The following is a 20,683-nucleotide window of genomic DNA, read 5'->3' on the forward strand; positions in this document are numbered from 1 at the left end:
GCTTTCTTGTTTCGTCTTTATGTACCCATGATCTCAAGTGTTCTATGACGGTTGACCTAATAGTTTTTAGACAGAGACAGGTGACGAAGTGCGATCAACTTACGCGAGGACGCTCTTCCCAGCACCAGCTTCAATTGGCCAATAAAGTAAAGCGTAAAGTGTGTCATAACTTGGGGGGATGCTTACGCTTTCCAGTATACCAGATTCTATCTACGTCGTGTTCTTTCCATTTCGTGAATAGTTCAGACGTCAGAAGCCATCTGCCGCCAATGACAAGATGGGGAGTTTGTTCTCTGATTCTTTGGTGCATATTGGAGTAGTTGGTCGACGATATCCATCCGAGTAGTTCGTCGCGATAGGTAAGATCATCGAGAAAACTGTCCTGATTAGATAGTGTTGCATCAAGAGTGCTGACGCTGATGCAATCTCTCAACGCCTTGTCGGCTTCGGTGAATCTGTCCAAAGCCGGATCCACATCTTCTTCACCTTTAAACTTTCGTACCCATGTCTCTTTATAGTGCAGTCAGTACCAGTAGCAAAACACAATGTAGAATGAAGTAGAGAATATAACTTACTCAGTCGTTTCCTAACTTGTCTCTCTCCAACACTGCATATACCCAAACAGCTCACAAAAAGCTCAACAATGCGCTTTTGGAGAACAACAGGGGCCCTACCTCCTACCAAATGCTTATTGAGGGGAATGAGAGACTCCAGGCGCTTTGAGATGCTCTCAAAAAATGTCTCTACCTTGTCAAGGTCAGCTTTGACGGCGGCAAAGGAACCGAACAACCATGCAAATGCATTGACGACAAGAGAGGCTGGCGAAAGGATTGGCATGACCTGGTGACAAGTAAGAAACATAAAATTCTGTGGAAGTTAGTTGTAGTCGACTTACAGCTGATGCCACCTGAACAGAAAATCCAAGAGCCTTGACGAAAGCTTGGATGATTTCAAGGTGCTTTCCAACCTTTCTGCAGGCTACCAAAAGCCTCTCATCTCTGTTTCGATGTTTTTGAAAACTCTCGAGCCACTCAGTGGGATGTTTTAGTGTATTCGGCCTCTGGCACCTTTTTGTAAGAAGTCGCAATCTCAGAGCTAAGAAATTCCTTCTCAGCCTGATCCCATAGTGCCCCAAGCTCTCCTTTAATGGTGCTCTAAGCTGGTAAAAGCTTAGGATGTAATAGACTTTGGTAGTAGTGGATGTCTAGTATAAAGAAGATTGAAAATTTGAAGATTGAGCAATGGATGGTGCCAAACGACCATGCCGCGCGAAATGTATCAGCTGAAGTACACTCTTCACAATGGGTCCAACAATGAATTTCCTTGTTTTTGTGGCCGATCAGGCTCTGGTTTTGCTGACATACGAAACGTCTTGCATAATGTGCAACATCAGACAGAGTTAAGTTGAGAGCCTGGCAGGCGGGTTAATAAAAAATAGGGACTCAAAGTCGTTCAGACGAAATCATTGGTCCACCCTTAGGCTATACATATTCTAAGAGTGATCTAGTATTTATATCAGTCATAAATCAGTACCGGTTTTTATGTAACCTACCTGCCTGGTTACATCGATACGTATTGATCAGCGACTCAGCCACTGTTGAAATTCGGTAGGCCTATTAGACGCAAACACATCCAAGGTAAATGACCAAAGTGACGATGGTGGCACATGCAGTCATCAATGATTATCCGTTCATCTCCATTCAGTATGTTACCGCTGCATTATTACTATGGCTGTGCATAAATATATCTTCTATTGGGGAAGATTTTATCTCAACCAGTACCTTGACTGGCAGAGCTAGTTAAGACAGCGATCTATTATTCTGACTGCGAATGACTGCTTTTACCTGCTTATTGTAGTTAATTTTCTATCCCATGGCTCGTAACAATAGCTTGGTTTAATGCCAGGGTATAGAAGAACCAGTTTTAGAGTCTTATTTCAAGTAACATGATCCTTAAATGAAATGTTAAAATAGAAATGAGAGTCCAAATGGACTGTCACCAGTGTGAAGTATCGCTACAACAGGCAGCGTGGTCTGTTAACTATATGGCACCAGTAATCCAAGGATGGTTCCATATATCTGATACTTGTGACTCTCAAACATTTGGCGGAATTTTGGAAACTTTGCGATATTGATCTAGCACAAGCCATAGAGTTCAGCGTTTATCGCATCGAAAGGAAACGGAATATCTGTGTCGATGTCTACAGCACCATGTCAGGCATCATTGACAGCCCCACCTGTTCAAGCCCAACAAGGCTGGCGCTTAATAAGTATTCTCATTAATTAAGTGAGCTTTATGCTCTTCAATCACCTTATAAGTTAGCGCAATCCCAGTCAGTTGTTGGCTTCTGGTTTTTCTGCTCCATATAGCCCAAGTCAGCTAACTGCGTTCCATCTCTGCTCAAGTCCGCCTTGATTCAGTTGGAAGATCCCATTCGTGTCTCACCTAATCCAATCACAAATTACCGGACTTCCACGGACTTACCACATGTCCAATTTGTCAAAATCGACATTCTCGAACCAACTGCCGCCTATAACTACGGATAATCAAAATGCAGATGGTACGGTTCAACTTCCATGATGATCCAGCTCATTGTTGTACTCATTAATGCAAGGCCACCATGATTTATCAAACCCAGAAGACTCAGTTGACCACCTGGAGCCTTCAGAGGGCATGACAGATGCGGCTCGCAAGGCAACCGTATATCATCAGGGCGATGACCTCAACACCGTTGCGATACCCTGTCATCATATCCGGTTAGGTGATTATGTCATGCTTCGAGACCGACCCTGCCAGGTTATTCGCATCTCGACAAGCGCTGCTACGGGACAGTATCGCTATCTTGGCGTTGATGTGTTTACTAAGAAGCTCTGTGAGGGAGTATCTTTTATCACTAGTCCTACCCCAAGCGTCGTCGTGCAGACAATGCTTGGCCCTACTTTCATGCAATACCGTCTTGTTAATGTGGATGACGGCAAGATTGTAGCCATGACTGAGACTGGCTATATCAAGCAGGGTTTATCTGTAATTGACCAATCTGACCTATATGCTCGGATTCTCGAAGCTTTCGACTCTGACCGCGGGTCAGTTCGACTGCTAGTTCTAAACGATAATGGCCGTGAGCTTGCTGTTGACATGAAGGTAGTCCACGGGTCAAGGCCAGGATACACTGTACCAGAAAAGAGACTAGAAAAGGCCGTTCGAGAGAACGATCGAGCCAAGGTTGAAGAGGCCCTCAGATTGGGGGCAAATATCAACGCGTTGAACGATCAGGGGCGGACAGCTCTATTTGTTGCCCTCGAAAACCACGACAGTGAGATGGTTCAGCTTCTACTGGACCATGAAGTCAGGCTTGACGTATCGGACGTATCGGGGAAGACTGCGTTGGATGTTTCTGTTTTGGACTCGGGACACTACCTCACAACCTTCACACTTTTGAAACACGGTGCGAAGCCGACCGATAATCTCGAATATGGTGTTTCACAACTCCTCTTGGCTGCAGCAGCAGGACATATCAACAAGGTTGAACGTCTACTGGGAGAAGGCGTGAAGCACAGCGGTAGTGATCGACTCGGGTATACTGCCCTGCATGAGGCTGCTTGTTTTGGTCATTATGATATTGCTAAATTGCTCGTTGAAAAAGGAGCCGATGTCAATACAGTGATCACACATGGAGGTGCTACAGTACTACATACAGTTGTCCAGAGAGGTCGTGAGCATCGCGAATTCCTAACAGGATACCGCAGAGCTATTCCGCCGTTAACCAAAGACCACGTCAGAGTGGTGGCATTACTACTACAAAATCGGGCTGAAAATGGGCTTAGAAGAGTGCACGATAAAATGACTGTACAAGAGGTTGTAACTGAGGAGTTGAAGATGATTGGCAACCTTGGGTCGACGGAGCGAGGTTGTCTCCAGAAGATACTAATCCTTTTAAACAGCGGTCACCACGAAGACAGAATAGCTGAGGAACCGGACTGGTCATGCATACCGAATTCGAACGACTCTGATGTTGATGTACTCAAATGCTCTCAGCTGCAGGTTCACTACTATGGCTCTGGCCGTGATTGCCAGCTATTCCCAGTTCAAGTGGGAAATCTCATGAATGGTAGTGAAAAGGGTAAGCTTAAAGAATGGGCAAAGAGTAAGGCAGACGAAGATCAACCGAAGGATTATTGGAGATGGGCTCACCTGCCAGCGAATAACGTATGTGGAAAGATTGTCTACAAGTATCTTGACCGTTTGAAACGCTAACAAAAAGTAGAAATCTTGGGCCGAGGTTTGTAGCCTCATTCTAAACGTTGGTTTTGGTGCTGATATGACTGACAGCTTGTCATTTGCCAATTGAGTGGCATGGATGAAGACACATCGACGATATACCGCAGTGGGATTAAATCTTTCACTACCGAATCATATCACGAAATCAGGGGCTTAGCACTGCATGCTCGCTTTCGACAGCCTTCATTCACGCCTTTGCCAGGATCTCGCGGAGGCATTTTCTCCCTAGTTGTAAGTTAGGTTCAACAACCGTTTGCGAAATCGTGCTGAATTATGCTCGGACCTAGATCCCGTATTTTGATTCAGAAAACTTAGAATGCTTTCTCAACAAACAAGGGTGCCAGTTAGACAGCTGCAAGACCAGATTCAAGGCAGCAGAGGTTGCGAAGAAACTTTATGAGATATCGGATGGCCTGAGTAACTTCCATGCACCACTCACACTGGACCAGTCCTATTACCTATCATTGCATGACTCGCGAGGTCGAGATAACGACCAAGTCGTGATCAAACATGTCGAACGTCAGGAAAGGTTAACCAGAACTACACGGCCAAAACGACTCCTCATGGTGAATCAGATGTGGATCTGGAAAGTCGATACTGGTGAGTTGAAATGCTTGTTTCACTTTTTGTATTCCGTATCTTAAGTTTATAATTAAATCAGACACCCTTGTCACTGCATGTCCCGACCGTCGACACCCATATCAGTCAAATCTCTCGGAGCAGATCTCAGCAACTGTCCAAACAAGCCCTCCTTCAACCATGGACTCAATTATCTCCCGTGTCCTAAGACACGTTATTGGGTTCGTAAACGCACCGAATAACGCCGGGCTGAAGGAGAATGTTTTTCATATCTTTGAGCAAAGTATAGCCTACCGGGTAAGAGACCATTTGGCGAGTATTTATCACGAGAATATTACTAACTATTTTAATTGTCCAGGCTCAGGAGGATGCAGATTGCTACGCCAACTTTAACAGATCTCAAAAGGATTTGAGCAGATTGGAAGAGCAGATAAGATCGAGGGGGACGTCCAAGGCTCGGCAACAGAAGACGATGGAGATTGAGGCCGAACTGTGCAACATCACGAAAGAAGTGGACCATCTTTGCGAGATCAAGGATATCAAGGATGAGCTGAAAATGATACACAAGGTGTTGGACGATCAGAAGGCTGTCATTCACCAATACACAAAGAGCCAAGAAGAACTGAACTTTGTCACCAGTAAAAATCATTCCGACGAAGACGAGGAGTGGCTATCAGGAGATGGAGAAAGTGAACTACTATTGGAGGCAAAGAACATCTTGGAGCAGCGGATCTCAAAGGTCAAATCGCTTTTCACAGACGCTTCTACGGTAGAGAATTCGGTAAGTTGCATCAAGGTCAAATGCCCTCTGCATATCGATATCTGAAATGAAAACACTGCTTATAGCTGAATCATCTCCTGGATCTTAAACAGAAGCAAGGAAATCTAATCGTCGTAAGGGATACACGCAGTCTTGCAAACGAAGCAGATCAGAGGGCCAAAGATAGCGCGTGGCAGAGCAAGCTTCTCTTTATCTTTACCATAGTCACAGTCGTTTTTGTAAAACTTCTCCCATTAGCACTTTGGATGCTTTACTAACGAGTTACCCAGACCCCTATCTCTTTCATATCCTCATTTATGGCGGTCCCGACTCGCGAATTCCCACATCCGGATGGAGATGATGTAGCTTGGAGATGGTGGCAAGTCTTTGTGGCTAGCAGTAAGTAAACTATTGCACTGTAAGTTTTCCTGTCTCCGACTCACAAGTACATCATAGCTGTTGTAGAGCTCCTCACATTCTTTGTCATTGCACCGTGGGTTGAGTGGAATCGCTTTGTTCGCCCGTGGACACGACATGATTCTGAAAGAGTGGTACCTACCAAAGTTGAAGATCTCAAGCAGCCTTTGGACGTTTAAGCTAAGGCAATTTTATTTATGGGGAGTATAGTCTTTTATGATTAAGATTAGGTTTAGTTAGGTAAAAACGGATTATCAATGCGGAATGTTATTATTAAAAACGCAATTAACAAATGGAGAAGAAATTGTTAACCATTTAGGATGTCAATTGCATAATAGTAATAGTTACAAAAAAGAAATAAGATCATCTAGTTCTTGAGGCCCTTGACTACCGTGTGCACGCTATTCCCTGCCGTGCAAGAGCTACCCCTAGGGCTAGTACCTTGTATAACAATATTCGCACCTTCAATATCGTCTTCACTAGTCGAAGGCGACACCTCCTGGGCTCTCCAAGCATCCAAGGCCTCCTGATCGACTCCCTTGTATGTATACCTTACCTTGAACATCCAAAGTACTCCAGATAGAAACAGAGCAAAAATGAGCACAACCCAGTTATAGTTGAATGCTGCACCTGTCCAGTCCGCCATGGGAGGGAAGCACTCTAGAATCGTGATGTAAAGGATCGAGATAATGGAATAGACATGAATAGGGATACTGAATCGTCCATAGTTCCATGGACCAGGCACCCATCTACCACTATGGAAAACACGAAACGACATAGGCAGAGCATACATGAGCATGACAGCAATGACTGCCAATGAGTAGATGATGGATGAAGCCATTGGGGACATGGCCAGGAACAGCAAGATATCTCCGCCATTGGTGACGAGGACGTTGCTGTAGATAGGCATGTTGCTGTATATCCAGACATGCGCCAGCTTGTCATTGAAGACAAGACCACCATCACGCGCAAAAGCAGCAGTTTGGCAGGAAACCATGAATAGAACCGATGCACCTCCCAGCACTGAGTTGACGATGACAATGGGGAGGAAGGCGAAAGCTAGATTTTCTCCCCAGTGATTGATGATGAGAGTAAATGCTAGGTAGCGGCTAGATATAAAGTTAGTAAGCAATTAGTGGCAGAAGATGAATGAAATGTTACAAACCTTGGATCTGCAGCTGCAGCTTCCAAGTCAGTCATGCAAAAGCTCAAGACTAGGCATACAAATAAACCCATGACGGACATGGTCAGGTATGTGGTGATAACGGATCTAGGGACAACTCTGCGGGCGTTGTGAGTCTTCTCAGCAATTGCAGTCGATGCGTTTCAGCTATAGAATATTCCCAGACCCGGCGTTTCTTCCCGGGTGGCTTATCCTTATCCTCATCCTTCTCATTATTACCATTCTCAGGCTCGGACTCGGGGGCAATAGGGTCCTAATCCACCTCACCATCTTAAAGAACTTTCTATCAAGTTTCGAGTCGGGATAGTGGTAGTATTTGTTTGCTTTATCTAACAAGACCCTAGCAGGGCAATAGCTACGCTACAGGACCACAGTGGTAACAGGTATCCCTCCCTTCGGTTATGCCGCCCTCTATTTCTCCTATCAAGTTCCATTAGCTATAATAATACCATGTTGATAAGAGTCATGCATACATTTGCTGTTGCAGGCCAGTGCCATTTTCTTTGTTTTATTGTGTATCGCCCCAAGATGCATCCTTAGGCATCGGCTTGAGCCTGCTTGGCGTTAATGTGCTCCTATGTATTATCAAAACTTGCGTTATCTTAATCTAGTTCCTCATTAGTTTCAATTCCCATGAGAACAAGTGAAAGTCGGATGGGCTATATACCGAAAGGTGGCGCGGCTTTTGTTTCTATTTTTGGTTTTACTTCTGCTTCTATCTTAAAGAACTCCTAGACCTTAAATTTAGCGCTCTTAGGCATAGGCCGCAGGAAGAGTTAGATAGGGGCTTAGTTACCTATAGGAGAGGTAATAGTGATCTTCGGAATAGTGGTATTTATTTTGATAAGTAAGTTTGACTAGGTAAGTTGACGCATAAAACGATACGGTTGACTTGGGAATACGACTCAATTGGAGTTAATTTCTAATGTGCTCTGATTGCCCAGAGGGAAGGTGCAGCTTCCTTCCCGACTTATGGGAACCATGATCAAAGTGGTCTATACCATGATGCGTTTATGTTTGCATAAAAACCGGTACTGATCTAGTCTCTGATATAAATATTAGATTACTCTTAGTTTATCTATGGCCTAAGAGTAGACTAATGATTTCCGTCTATTGTGCTTCAAGTCCCTATTCTCTAGTTACCCGCCTGATTATCTGACTGCTTTTGGTTCTGGGCGGCCGATTAAAATAAAGGTATATGACGTGAAACAATGGCGCAAATAGCTCTTCTCAGTTGGATACTATTTTTTCAGCTTCCCAGAATAGCACAAGACAGTGATCGACATCTCCACATTTCCAACACTGTTGATGTCTTTATTGGTAGACTTAATAAGTGATTCGCAGCCTGATTCTAAGTGGCGGCTGATCCCTTGGCATAAGCTCCCATTCAGAACAAAACGACCCTGCACCCTTCATTTTCATCATGCTATTTACATTCCGTTCATCATCATACTGAATCTACCAAATTCTGCAACGGTAAATTGCCAACTATGGCATCTCACGACGACTTAAGCGATATCGAGATGGCGACACGGCCTCAACACCTGACCCAACAGGCAAATCATGAAAAGGTCACATCTACGTCTCGAATAGAAACAGAGCAAGACCATGAGACGTTGCCAATGTTGCCTGGCTCAACTCGAACATCCAATAACAGACGATATTCCTGGTGGCAGAGCATAGGGCCAATCAGCGCTACTATCCTCATAGTCGGCACCCTGGTCATTCTAGCCTCATTCTTCATTCTTATCGTCCTCTGGCACGGTGCTGCAGATGCTATAAATCACAAAACTCCTATGATTCCAAGTCTGTGGAAGACAATTGTCTTTAAAGACAGGACTGCACAAGTCATAACCATTTGCTCTGCTACGATTCGGACTTCTATGTCACTGCAAATAGGTGTGCTTGTTTCGGCTTTAGCTGCAGTCATACTCGAGACGTCGGGAACAAGAATGATGGATATTCCTGTTTTATCCATTGGCAGGATGCAATCAAGCCCTATCGGCATGCTTCCCATTGTTCTCAGGCAAGCAATAAATAGTCTTTCAGGGGCTTGGCATTCTTGCATTATCATCACATCGGTTATCATCCTACTTGTCTCCAACTTAAACTCCACAATACTCCTGTCTGACTTGGGAAATTCTGACATCCCAGGTCCGCATGTCAAAAACGACACAGGTATTTCCTTCAGATCATCGGTTGGGATAGGTGCCCAAGATATCATGTCTTGGGCCGTCAAGCCAAAGGCACAGTGGCGCTTCGCTGAAACACGATTTGGCAAAAGCACATTTGGTGATACCGGGCGGGTTTATCGTGCGTTTCTGCCTTTTCAAGATGAATATACAAGAGCATCGCTAGAGTACTATTCAGGACCTGCCGTTGTCGCTAATACAAGGACTATTTGTACTCCCCTTCCATTGTACGAGATCAGCATTGGGTACAGGTCAGAGGACGTTATGAGATTTGGACCAACATTGCACCTACGGGAGAAAAGGCACCTTCGAGAGTTTGAATGTGGAATACTTCCAACTGCAGGAGTAAATAGAACAAGCTGGTCTGTAACACTGTGTTCAAACCATACCGGCAAAGACGCTCGTCAATTCGATGATGAGCTCAACATCAAGCTCAATAGTGATAGAACACTGCTACTCGAAAGAGAGAAATACCGCATGAGAAATATCTTCATCATAAACACAACAGCTGATATCTGGCCGATGTTGAAGGAGGATGGAGTGATTCCGAAGCGACTTCAAAAGCTATCGTCAAAGGCGGAAGGGTTATGGACGCGAATTTACGATACAACTGGCGCCGAAGTTCTCGCTGCCACAGTTTGCAACGCCAACATTGCCAAAGCAGGCATCTATAACGTCACCATGACTGGCGACGCTATCCCTAGGGAGCCGCATTGGACTCCTAACTTTAACTACTATGACGGTTCTAGTTACACCTTGGATCGACAGGGGTTCTTAAGAAACAAAACGAGGTCAATCCTGTCGCAGTTCGGTATTGGTGTTGAAACAAACGACACAGCGCAACGTGGCATTTTAAAACTCGACATCGGTCCTCTGACGGACGAGGATAATTCTTATCCCCCTGGACTAGACAGGAGTGGCACGGACAGTTACTTAGATGGCGTTCTAGATGAAAAGTCGGTAGGATCAAACACAACATGGGACATGAGTGACGGTAATGTAGTCGTTCAAACATGGTCGGCGCACGAACTTTATCGTGCAGTTTTTCTGACCAGTCTGCTGATAACAGGGGATCCTGCACTTGCAATCCAAAGTGTATTGACAAGACTTCAACAAGTGCCCTACTACGAACTTCTCGAACATAACGATATTATATACCCAATTACTACCCAGCATATGACCAAAAGACTTATCCCAGTCCAATGGTTGGGACTCGGTCTCGTTATTGGTATGGCTGTTGTGCACCTGATTCAGGTCTTTGTTGTTATTATTGTTTTTCTGTCTAGGACTAGACTCTCTGCTCTAGGCAATGCGTGGCAGGCAGTCGCACAGGCAACTCATGTCACAAAAGCTGTTGAGTCATCTGAGACAGGCTTGGATAAGGATATCAGTGCATGGGCAGAGGCTAATGGGCAAGACAAAGATATTTATGTGTTATCTCTGTCACCGCAAGCTGGGAAGGTGGAACTTCGCCGAAGACAACGGAAGGGTTGAGATATAGACTGTGAGATCTGAGGGATAATAGATCTATAGTTTTGGTATTTGAATCTGCAATGACACTCAAGATGAACCACCTAGCTATACTATTAAGTATTGTGAATATTGTCTCGGCTTCGGCTGTTACAAGTCAGAGCCCACAGCCTCTCTGATGAGCTGCCATAGCAACAATACTTGTAATTATAGTCACGTATAACCGGACTATCGATGACAGATCAACGCCGATCAGCCAACTCGCATGTTGTAAGGAAGGCGTCGGGATGGTTCCACAATACATAAATCACGAGGGACAAACACTTTCAAGCTTTACTCAGCGTCTCATGGGTACATGGGTACACAATACAATACCGGACCAGACAGCTTACTGTGTGGATCATGCATGACGCTAGATTATGGGGAGCAAGCCCGACCGTTTCTTGTTGTCACTGGCACAAGTTCGGGCATACACTTCTCGCTTGAAGGCATGAACGCGCTGACAGGTGGAAAGGCTAAGACTCTCGGTCAAATCGAGGTAACTGCCAGGACTGTGGCTCTACTAAACTGTGGTCTGGTCAGTGTGCTGGGAAAAGAGAGTGATCTATAACTGAGACCGAGTTCAACTCGCATAGCTATATGCTTCTGCTACTAGATAGAGTTTATGTACACAATCCTAAATGGATTTCTTTTCTCGGTACCATATCATGACTTGTTGGATGAGCGGATGTTTACCCTGTAGCGTTTATTTATAATTGAACCTTGCGTGCGGCGTACAGCACAAATGGACAGCCTCAGGCTGTGCGGTGGATACCAAATTAACTATCTTCAAGATTCCCGATTAAGAGAGGAGATTGTTATGATTTGGGTTGTAATGATTCCGTTTGCAGGGGAACTTGCTACTTCCTCAGCAGTCGAGTTATCCATTTGAAGAATGTGTCTTGTCATGCATAGATCGCTGGATTTGAAATGTCACCCCACCTATTGGTTTTCTTTTTTGCCAGTGTCTCCGTTCTTGAGACGAGAGTCAACCCGTCAGAGGCATTACCAACCTCTTGAATGCTGCCTTTGCCACAGAGCCACTTGTACGTCTGGTTCGTATCCGAAGATGCAATTCCTATTAGTCCGATAAAGAGGATACTACAACTGTATTAGACGCTTAATGTGATTGAGATTGCCAGCAAATGATTGGTTACGCCTTCCAAGTTAGCGTCGGTAAGGGCCGATTAGACATTACAGGAGATACATACAGCGAGGTTGAATAATTAAGTTCAAAAGGAGGGGTTCATTGCATATATCGTGCAGATATACATCATGGACTATGTGGTCACAGATGAGGAAACCGGTTGCGTAAAATGAGACCTTGTGAATTATGAAAATACTGAAGCGCTTTTATCAGCAAGGATAATAGGAAAACTACCCTTTGAGAACAGGCATAAATGAGTCTATATGAAACCTATGTTTAAAAACCATGAAGCGCGAGTATTATCTATGACTTTCAACGCATGTGATAACCCTAACCATGTCCATTGGAGTACTTTCAATTCGAAATCAATGACGAAGTTTATTTCGTCATTGTCAACTAAAATCTGACTGCGGTAGCATCTTCGGTGTAAACAACTCAATGCCATCTTGTTGGGGTGGCTGTAGTCTCCTGCCAGCTGCAATCAAGGTTCAATAGTCAACAATGACCCTGCTTCTAAGTAGAAGAGCACCTCTATGTATAAAAAGGAGAAAGTAAGTACTAAAAGAAGGGGACAGAACTCCCATCATCTTCTCAAGATCTCAGTTTATATTATCTATTTGAACATTGCGACTTCCTCACGAAATCTGTTTTACGTTGTTGATCAGATCCTCGATATACCTTCTCTTATTCATATTATAATTCCCCTTCCATATCCTGTCTTACGCAAATACATCATGTTGGGCGAGCAGGGTACGTCATGTCCTACATCTACAAAACTACGACATTGCTTACATAAATTGTAGGTGTCAATGTGAACCTCACAGCCCCTGATGACGGCGACAATGTATGGTCGCTTCAACAAGTCGAAGGGGAAGATTCTGCAGAGTACAATGAGAACCAAAGTCACAAGCAGATAAATTGGTCCTTTGGTCCAATCAAGGCAGGTGACATTAAATTCAACAGTTTTGTGCAAGAGACTCATATCTCGCAGTTGTCTGGGTATGTTGACACCGACACTTTTGAGATCACTATCAACCCCAACATCAATGGCATCAACGCTGGCGATATCAACGGAAACCTCAAGGACGGTGTAGTCCTCAATGTCGATTTGTATACGGCCAAGGGTAGGACTACACTGTACTTGAAGAATGGAAACGAGACATGGGTCAACCTCGACCTCAAGATCATCTTTGATGGTTCTTTTCATGGAGACTACAAGATAATGACCCTCTAGTAGATACAGAAGCGTTCTACCTTTGAAATACTACTATCACAAATGAAACTTGAATCAAAAGTGACTGAAAATAAGCCTCGGACCGTGATGTATCTAAAAATTGTGAAAGTCGGATAGCCTGCTTCCCATTCTTAGTGATAAAGTGCTGTTGCAGGAACTAACAGCTTAGTTTTAGATCTACTAATCACTCATCATCAATAAGATAGCGGGCGATGCTATTGCCATGGAGGCAGGATCATGATTTAACAATATCATCGTAAAATCTGGGCTTCGTGTTTCCGGCAAACGGACGTTGGTCGGATTTGACTTGGTACATTGTCGACACTTCAAACCGGATCGCCCCAATCCAAAGGCCTGTAACTACAGGGTACAAACCTTGACCTGCCAAGTTGATGAGAAGTATACGAAAAGTATATAATTTCACTTCAATGATATTTTTGGTTTGCTAAAGGCTGCGCCAGCCGATGTAGTCAGTATTTGGGCCGTCTATAACCATCATGCCGATTCCTCTCTGATGTTGATGCAGGAGCTGAAATCCTGCGCACATGGGTCGTTTGGAACGCCGTACAGAACAAGGCTCTGTCCTCTAGCCTCATGCCCACTTCAAGGAATCTTGTCACAAAATTGCCTCTCCACTCTTCTCAATCAGTCACCGTGCCGTCGAAACATTGATTCCATTCGAGGACATACTTCCAGCCAGGTATAATGGCAGAATCGAGAAGCTTCGCTGTGGAGCTCGACGAGGTTAACGAAGAAGAGTTCGAACTCCGCATCAAGGCACATGGCAAGAAACAGCACCGCAATTTTACCGGATATGACCAAAACAAACCTGCAGTAGTCTATGGGTATCGACATGCTACTGTCCACGGCTCATTTGTGGATGACCAGGATCAGTCTCAAGATGGCAGTTTGATCATTCTCGACTGGCATTTATTGCCAAGAGACCCAAGCAAGAGATTCAAGTTTGTGAGAATCAATGCCGTCTTCCGAGGTCCAGAGGGCTGCAAGTCATGGGATGAACCTTCTGTGTATGACATGTCCCCGAAAGGCAGCTTCGGTCTATGCAGGACCAACTTTACGGAAGAGCGGAAAAAGGACTTGGAGGGTTCCTTGGGAGCCCAGTTTGGAGGATCGGCAAGCGTGAAGGCAGTCTATGGATTATCGAACTCAACAGTCATTGGAGATAAGATTACCATCAATGGGCAAGCTTACCTCGACTGCAACATTGGCGCAGAACGAGATCCAGACGCATGCAATGGTGTCGAGTGGAACTTCTACGAAAACAAGTCGCAGAGAAGTGGCCTACCAACATATGTACGCACTGCAATACTTGTTCGTCGCGAGACCAATGAGGAATTCACGGCAAAATTCACCGTCAGGGCCAAGGTGGGGATCTTGACAGATATGGAGTCAAAGCTGAAGAGGGTACTGGGATGCAAGGATGATCCCATAGTGTTTGTACCGGGTATTACGGAAAAGACTGCTTTCGACGACATGGCTGATGAACTACACAAGGTCAATCTTCTTGATCAGTGTATTGTTATCATGGACAACGATGTACCTGGAGCCTCAGATGAAAAGCATAAAGAGGAACCACAGATGATTGAGGGCAAGAGTGACATTGGGGTTACTGTTGAGGTTGCTATTTAAAGAAGATGATGGATTATCTTATCGACGGTTCAAAGGCAAATTTCCCTTACACATCGACACGAATGCCTCTATACAAGACTTTTGGTTTTCAAGATCTGTATCATGAAACTCATCAACGCTGGCCATGACTGAGTTTATCATACTTGTAATGTCCACAAACTTGTCATTATCCGGCTTAAGGGCGTCAAAGAGAGCGCTCATTCTCCCGTCGCGACGAAAGTCCCATTCTGTTGCTGTTCTTAGACCTGTTTCAAATGGTTCCGGAATAGCAAGGCTAGGTGAGAGTGTGGTAGCTGGGGTACTGGGGAGTGTGGTCTTTCCCCGAGAGTCTTGAGTTTTAGCGTGGTATTCCGCACACCACAAGATCATGGCTGCCATACCAGCTGCCACCGCAGTAGCTACCGAACTCCCTTTGTCATGTTCTGTGAGTATATCCGGTATGACAATCTCTCCAGGAAAGAGATAGTTGAAGCTGTTCTCGTTGACGAAGGTAGACTTGTCTCCGTTTTCATTAGCCGAACCCACAATAATAAGCTTCTTGGTATCGCTTTTCTGTGGAAAGGATATTTCGTCATTTTCATAATGGCCAGAGTCTTGTACAGCACAGAACAGCAAGATATCAGAGTTGGCCGCTGCTTGAATAGCTCGCTCAAGTGCTGTGATGGCCGTTTGATTTGAGTTTGGACCGTATCTGACCTGTTTGACGGTCCAGCTCATGGAGATGATGTCTACGTTTTTGCTGACTGCCCAATTGATTGCCTGGTAGAGATTAGAGTTAGCCTTGGCAAGCACATGAATGTCGATCCTACCTTGGCAGCTGACATCGCAGCGCTCGTATCATGCTCCCGATACATGTCAATCTTAGCCACATAGATAGAGATAAATGGACACATGAAGTACAACAGTCGTGCCATCTTGGTACCATGGCCTTGGTCCGAGCTGTAGTATGGCTTGGAGCTGTGAAGTCGACTCGTGCTAGGAAGTGGCCAACCATCCTTCAAGACCCCAGGGACAACCAATTCGCCGGGATTCACACCATCATCGAGTAATGCGACTCTGATGGGCCGAATTGTGATTTGATTGTTCTGTTTGTAAATATTGATAGCTGTCTTGAGTCTCTTAATGGCATCGAGCCAGCGATGTCCCCTGTGAAAACTATGATCAGAAGCTTGTTTCTCGTTGACGATAGGATTCTCAACACACTTTTGCTCTTGCCGGTCATCAGCTTTAGAAGCATTAGCCTCACTCAGGGTCTCATGCGATTCATCATCGACTTTAATCTGCCGAACCCCCTTAGTATCTTGGCGATCAAACATCGCTCTGGCCTTAAACCCAGCGATAGTGGCTTCGATCATTGGTGGCTTCTCTCCTGGACCGACTTTGGCGATTTGAACGTAGTCTGGGCCACCACTCCATGTTGACATAGATGCTTGTAGTTTGGATCCCAGAGGAGACAATTCCTCTTGCAGCGTTTTCGTAACTTTGGTCGTCAGGTCTGATTGGTATTCGTCGATTTGAACACTGTCGATACTTTCCTTGAGCCGGGTATTAAAGTTCTTCAGATTATTCTTGTTTGCGTCTGGTGACTCTATTCCCTGTAGCCAAGACGTTAGGGTTGCACACTGCTTGCGGGTCGACCGGGGACTCACGGCTCGCGTATGAATATGGACCATCTCAAGCTAAAGGAACCAGTTAACTTGAGAGGCAAAGAGATATCTAGCCAATATAACTCACCTGGGGCAGTTTGGGAAGGCCTGTATCCTTACATGACCAACTATACAATACCGAGTTCCTTCCGCTCCATTGAAGCCAAAGTTCTTTGACATTGGAAAGTCCAGCATTATGAAGAACTTCGATACAGAGGTCGTCTTTCGTCCATTGCAGATATCGAACATCAAAGTCTCGAAGACATTCTTCAATAACCGCATCACTACAGGGTGATCTTGTATCGTCCCTGACAACGAGGTTCAATATTCTTTTCACTTTCTGCTTCCTGAACCAAGAAAACACCCTTTTTATACTCTCCGTTCGTTCGGCACGATGTCTCGCAGTTGTAATGTCGATGTGATCTTCAGATTGGTGTGGGGACGTACCGTGTCTGTCTTGGGGGTTGGGCTGGGCTAGCACAAGTTCGACATACGATAGAATCGGATAGAATTGAAGGAATGAGTGCGACCTGTCTATCCGCTTGTTGATGGGAGCCGCGGGCCTAAACGTCGTAGCTTGGTTAAAAGTCTCTAAACTCGATATTAGCAGCTTACACCTAGAAAGTAAATGAGAACTCACTTTCACCATATACACACCCACAAGCATCTTCCCATGTTGACTGAGAAAACGCTTCATCCAGTAGTAGTCTTCCAACCTTGGCCGCTGCTTCCTTTTTCTTGTCATGTCGCTCAGTTCGTGGTGAAAACTCTAATCCCTGCCAATCTGGATAGACCTTGTTCCTCGTGGCGATGTGAAACTGGAATGGTGATTCCTTCGCAGCATTGGACACCATCAAGGCTTCCGGGCATAGTTGAATAAATCTCCTGAGTGTCTTCATATATCCCTTGACAAAACACACATTGATATGAACAAAGTCATGCAATACAGTATTCCCATGATTCGGTTTATCGTCTTCAAATCTGTACTTCCGTTGCTTCAGGATTGCCTTCGGATGAGCATTTTCTAGAAGCTGTAAAGTTAACCCAACACCTGGTGGTCCAAGCCTGACAGCCAAGTGAAGGCAGGTTTCATTGCAATGATTTCCTTGTGATATAGCTACTCTCAAAGCCTCGTCATCACTTGTTTTGAAGAGAGACTCTATCAAGTCAAATCTCGCATGCTCAATCGCAGTCTGTAAGCAGTTGGCCTTTTGACTATCCGTTGCGACCATGGTGACAATCTTAGGCTCCAACTCTACTACCGTGGTTACAAGCCAATGAAGACTTGTATTTTCATCGTCGGTAGGATTAGAAGGAAGATGGACGGATAGCCAGTGAAGAATATTTCTATTCTGATCTCGCTCATCGGCCATGTAACATCGCTTGAGTCTCTCAGCATTGGCGGCTTTGTATTCCTCCAACGTAGTAAAGGAAAACTGTCCAAGCTCCCTTAGAAGGGATTCGCGATCTTGTTCTTTGCTGGGGGCTTGTTGGTGGTCTTTTGCAATTTGTCTCAATACTGGCTTTTCAGGATCAGAATCTGAACCAGAATCGAGCATTTCTTCCGGCATTTTGTCTTTTGCTAACAAAAATGAGTCCCGTCGAAATGGTGGTTCATTCGTTGATTTTTTTTGACTCATCTTCGATGCGAATGATGAATACTCCCTTTTTGGCGCATCACTGGCTTCATCGATACCATCCTGCACTGACTGTTCAGTCGTTGTTTTCGTCATCATAGATTGCCTTTTCAGATATCCACGGACATTGTAATTTTGGCGGAGATAGTGCTCCTTATTGCAAAGCAGCGTACACGGACTTGTTCGGAGAGGCATAATACCAACTACGTCAAATGTGATAGCTGTGTCACCATTTGCATGATACTGTGTCTTTGGCTTACGGCTGAAGTCTGAAGAGGGGTGATGACCATTAACAGTGAGACATGATTCGCTTACTTCCGAAATTGCAAGAAGAATCAGCCAGTTGAATAAATCACGCATGGGATGACTGCATGAAAATGAGAAGAGGGGAACTTGACAGCCGAGTCTTGTGGTCTCATACACTGTGTGAATGGTTTTTTCAACATCAATGGCGCTTTATCTGGTAGCGATGGGTTGTAAACCAACGCGAGATACAATTGGCATCAAGATCAATTTCCTGCCATGGACGAATCAACCTCAAGTAACGTTTACTTGCCAGGCGAAGACCACTATGGCGAAGACTTCGAGGAGGAGCTAGACGATCGCTCAGGATTAGACACAGATGATGACTACGATGACGACGATGACGACGATGAAGACGAAATTGATTCGAGAGCCCGATTCCGTATTGCAACAACCGCGATGGAAAACAGGCACCACACGTTCTCTGAACCTCAGGCGCTGTACGACTTTCTCTATGAGTTTCGAGATGTCATTGGCCTGGTTATTGAAGATTCCAATACATTCCTGCATGTTGCTCTACGATTTATCAACAACCGCAGCGACGTCAGGTCCAGCAATATGATGCCTCTTATCCAAAGCATAGTCAAAGACCACCCCATACTTTTGACAAAAAGGAACTCCGATGGAGTGACGCCCCTCTACATGGCCATCTCTACCCGAAAGCCACTTTTAATTGAAGCCATGCTGTCTGAGTGCACTGAGTACCCCGAGTGGCTAACAGCAGTCCAAGACGCAATTGAAATACCCTGTGTTGAACAGAAAGCCAAGTCTTGCTTGCATATTGCCTTCCAGCTGGCCATACGTGAGAGAGTGGTTATTAAGTTGGTCACAATAGCCAGAAATGAAGCTCTTTCACTCCAGGATGACTATGGACGAACACCTTTACATTATGCAATGGTTAGCCGAAGGCCAAGTTCAGCTACGATACGCCTATTCATTCATCGCGATGAGGATATTCTCAACAAAAGACAGCCTGAAAGCACAGCTAGTTCCGTCACGTTCTTGGATATTGTGGACAAAGAAGGCAATTCAGTATACAGGCATCATCAGATATCCCCTTTAATGATGGTGAACAAGCGAGCTGTACCCAGTGAGAAAGAAGTCAAGATCAAATCTGCTTCTGATACGAAAAAGTACACCAACAGGGAAAGACAGAAAGTCCCGGACAGAGAACGTGAAGAGATAGACCCAAAGCGGCAGTCAATTAATCAGAAGCTGGAGAGTAGGAGGGCTTCACCTAGAGAAAAAAAGGTCAAACCCAAATCTTCTCCTTACATAGGGAAGGTTGCAACGAAAGAAATTCTCAACGTCCTAGACAGAGCGCATGACGAGATAAGCTCAAAGCATCAGATTTCCGTCGATCGCCCCCTCGAAAAAGAAAAGACTGGGTTGGTCAATGCGAATCAAGTTATTGAAAAGAAGGAAGAAACAGAGCGAACACCAAAGAATCAAGCACCTGCTGAAGACTGGGATATGATACTCAAAGAGCTCAAATCACACTACATGCGAACGCGAAATGGGATCATGGTTGAGTCATTCCTTTACGGCAGCAATATCAATGGCCAGTTGCTCCAACTTCATATAGTTACTGAGTTCTGTTAAACTAACAACGAATTCAGACATTCAATTCTCCTTCGATTACCGCGGCCTGCCTTCCAAGATTACTGACAGGACCTTTATTGAGACTTTCTCGAATATGAAGTTTGACGAAGTACTCCAATTTGTTTCTTTCCCTGACGTTGAAGTCAAGTTCACTAGCCGCCATGAGACGAAAATGAACGGAAAGGACCGAAGGGATATAAAGTTCTTCTTCAATTGGTTACATGTTAAAGGTGTTCGTCACATCCTCAGGGTAGATGTCGAAGACTCGACGGAATTTCCACACAGCGATCAAGCGATCTCAGAATCATTCAACACAATAACTGTCGAACAGCTGAATTGGAGAAAGGTCGATTTGGATCCTCGGGTTATTTGTAGCTTAGGATCTAAGGTGGCATGGGGAGAGGCTGGACGAATTTCCTCTTTGACTTGTGATTGTAAAATCAGAGAGATTACTCTAACTTGGAGTGGCAACAATACGGCTTTGAGGGCCTGGAGTGAGCCGGAAGGTTTACCATTGTTGCCCCAGTGAAAAAAGATTATCATACT

General features: G+C 44.8%; 7 protein-coding genes across 7 annotated transcripts; 5 read left to right on the forward strand and 2 right to left on the reverse strand.

Moving 5' to 3' along the window:
- Nucleotides 1-5,037: 5,037 nt before the first annotated feature.
- On the forward strand, nt 5,038-5,860 carry FGSG_08107 (uncharacterized protein; the record flags this gene model as incomplete). Its single annotated transcript, XM_011322410.1, has 4 exons — nt 5,038-5,154; nt 5,216-5,638; nt 5,731-5,751; nt 5,849-5,860. The coding sequence occupies 4 exons, from the start codon at nt 5,038-5,040 to the stop codon at nt 5,858-5,860; spliced, it is 573 nt and encodes a 190-aa protein (XP_011320712.1).
- Nucleotides 5,861-6,401: 541 nt separating this feature from the next.
- FGSG_08106 (uncharacterized protein) lies at nt 6,402-7,279 on the reverse strand (the record flags this gene model as incomplete). Its single annotated transcript, XM_011322411.1, has 2 exons — nt 6,402-7,143; nt 7,200-7,279. 2 exons carry the CDS (start codon nt 7,277-7,279, stop codon nt 6,402-6,404), a joined length of 822 nt encoding a protein of 273 aa, XP_011320713.1.
- A 1,428-nt stretch (nt 7,280-8,707) lies between these two features.
- Nucleotides 8,708-10,903, forward strand: FGSG_08105 (uncharacterized protein; the record flags this gene model as incomplete). The annotated part of the gene is made up of 1 exon (XM_011322412.1): nt 8,708-10,903. The coding sequence occupies one exon, from the start codon at nt 8,708-8,710 to the stop codon at nt 10,901-10,903; it is 2,196 nt and encodes a 731-aa protein (XP_011320714.1).
- A 1,896-nt stretch (nt 10,904-12,799) lies between these two features.
- FGSG_08104 (uncharacterized protein) lies at nt 12,800-13,299 on the forward strand (the record flags this gene model as incomplete). The annotated part of the gene is made up of 2 exons (XM_011322413.1): nt 12,800-12,815; nt 12,869-13,299. The coding sequence occupies 2 exons, from the start codon at nt 12,800-12,802 to the stop codon at nt 13,297-13,299; spliced, it is 447 nt and encodes a 148-aa protein (XP_011320715.1).
- A 705-nt stretch (nt 13,300-14,004) lies between these two features.
- Nucleotides 14,005-14,949, forward strand: FGSG_08103 (uncharacterized protein; the record flags this gene model as incomplete). Its single annotated transcript, XM_011322414.1, has 1 exon — nt 14,005-14,949. The coding sequence occupies one exon, from the start codon at nt 14,005-14,007 to the stop codon at nt 14,947-14,949; it is 945 nt and encodes a 314-aa protein (XP_011320716.1).
- A 137-nt stretch (nt 14,950-15,086) lies between these two features.
- FGSG_08102 (uncharacterized protein) lies at nt 15,087-18,166 on the reverse strand (the record flags this gene model as incomplete). The annotated part of the gene is made up of 8 exons (XM_011322415.1): nt 15,087-15,091; nt 15,330-15,708; nt 15,759-16,484; nt 16,599-16,628; nt 16,684-16,879; nt 17,043-17,069; nt 17,126-17,186; nt 17,236-18,166. The coding sequence occupies 8 exons, from the start codon at nt 18,164-18,166 to the stop codon at nt 15,087-15,089; spliced, it is 2,355 nt and encodes a 784-aa protein (XP_011320717.1).
- A 588-nt stretch (nt 18,167-18,754) lies between these two features.
- Nucleotides 18,755-20,635, forward strand: FGSG_08101 (uncharacterized protein; the record flags this gene model as incomplete). Its single annotated transcript, XM_011322416.1, has 3 exons — nt 18,755-20,132; nt 20,368-20,501; nt 20,582-20,635. 3 exons carry the CDS (start codon nt 18,755-18,757, stop codon nt 20,633-20,635), a joined length of 1,566 nt encoding a protein of 521 aa, XP_011320718.1.
- Nucleotides 20,636-20,683: the final 48 nt, after the last annotated feature.

Source organism: Fusarium graminearum, chromosome 2 (genome assembly GCF_000240135.3).
Source record: "Fusarium graminearum PH-1 chromosome 2, whole genome shotgun sequence".
NCBI classification, from domain to species: Eukaryota; Fungi; Ascomycota; class Sordariomycetes; order Hypocreales; family Nectriaceae; genus Fusarium; species Fusarium graminearum.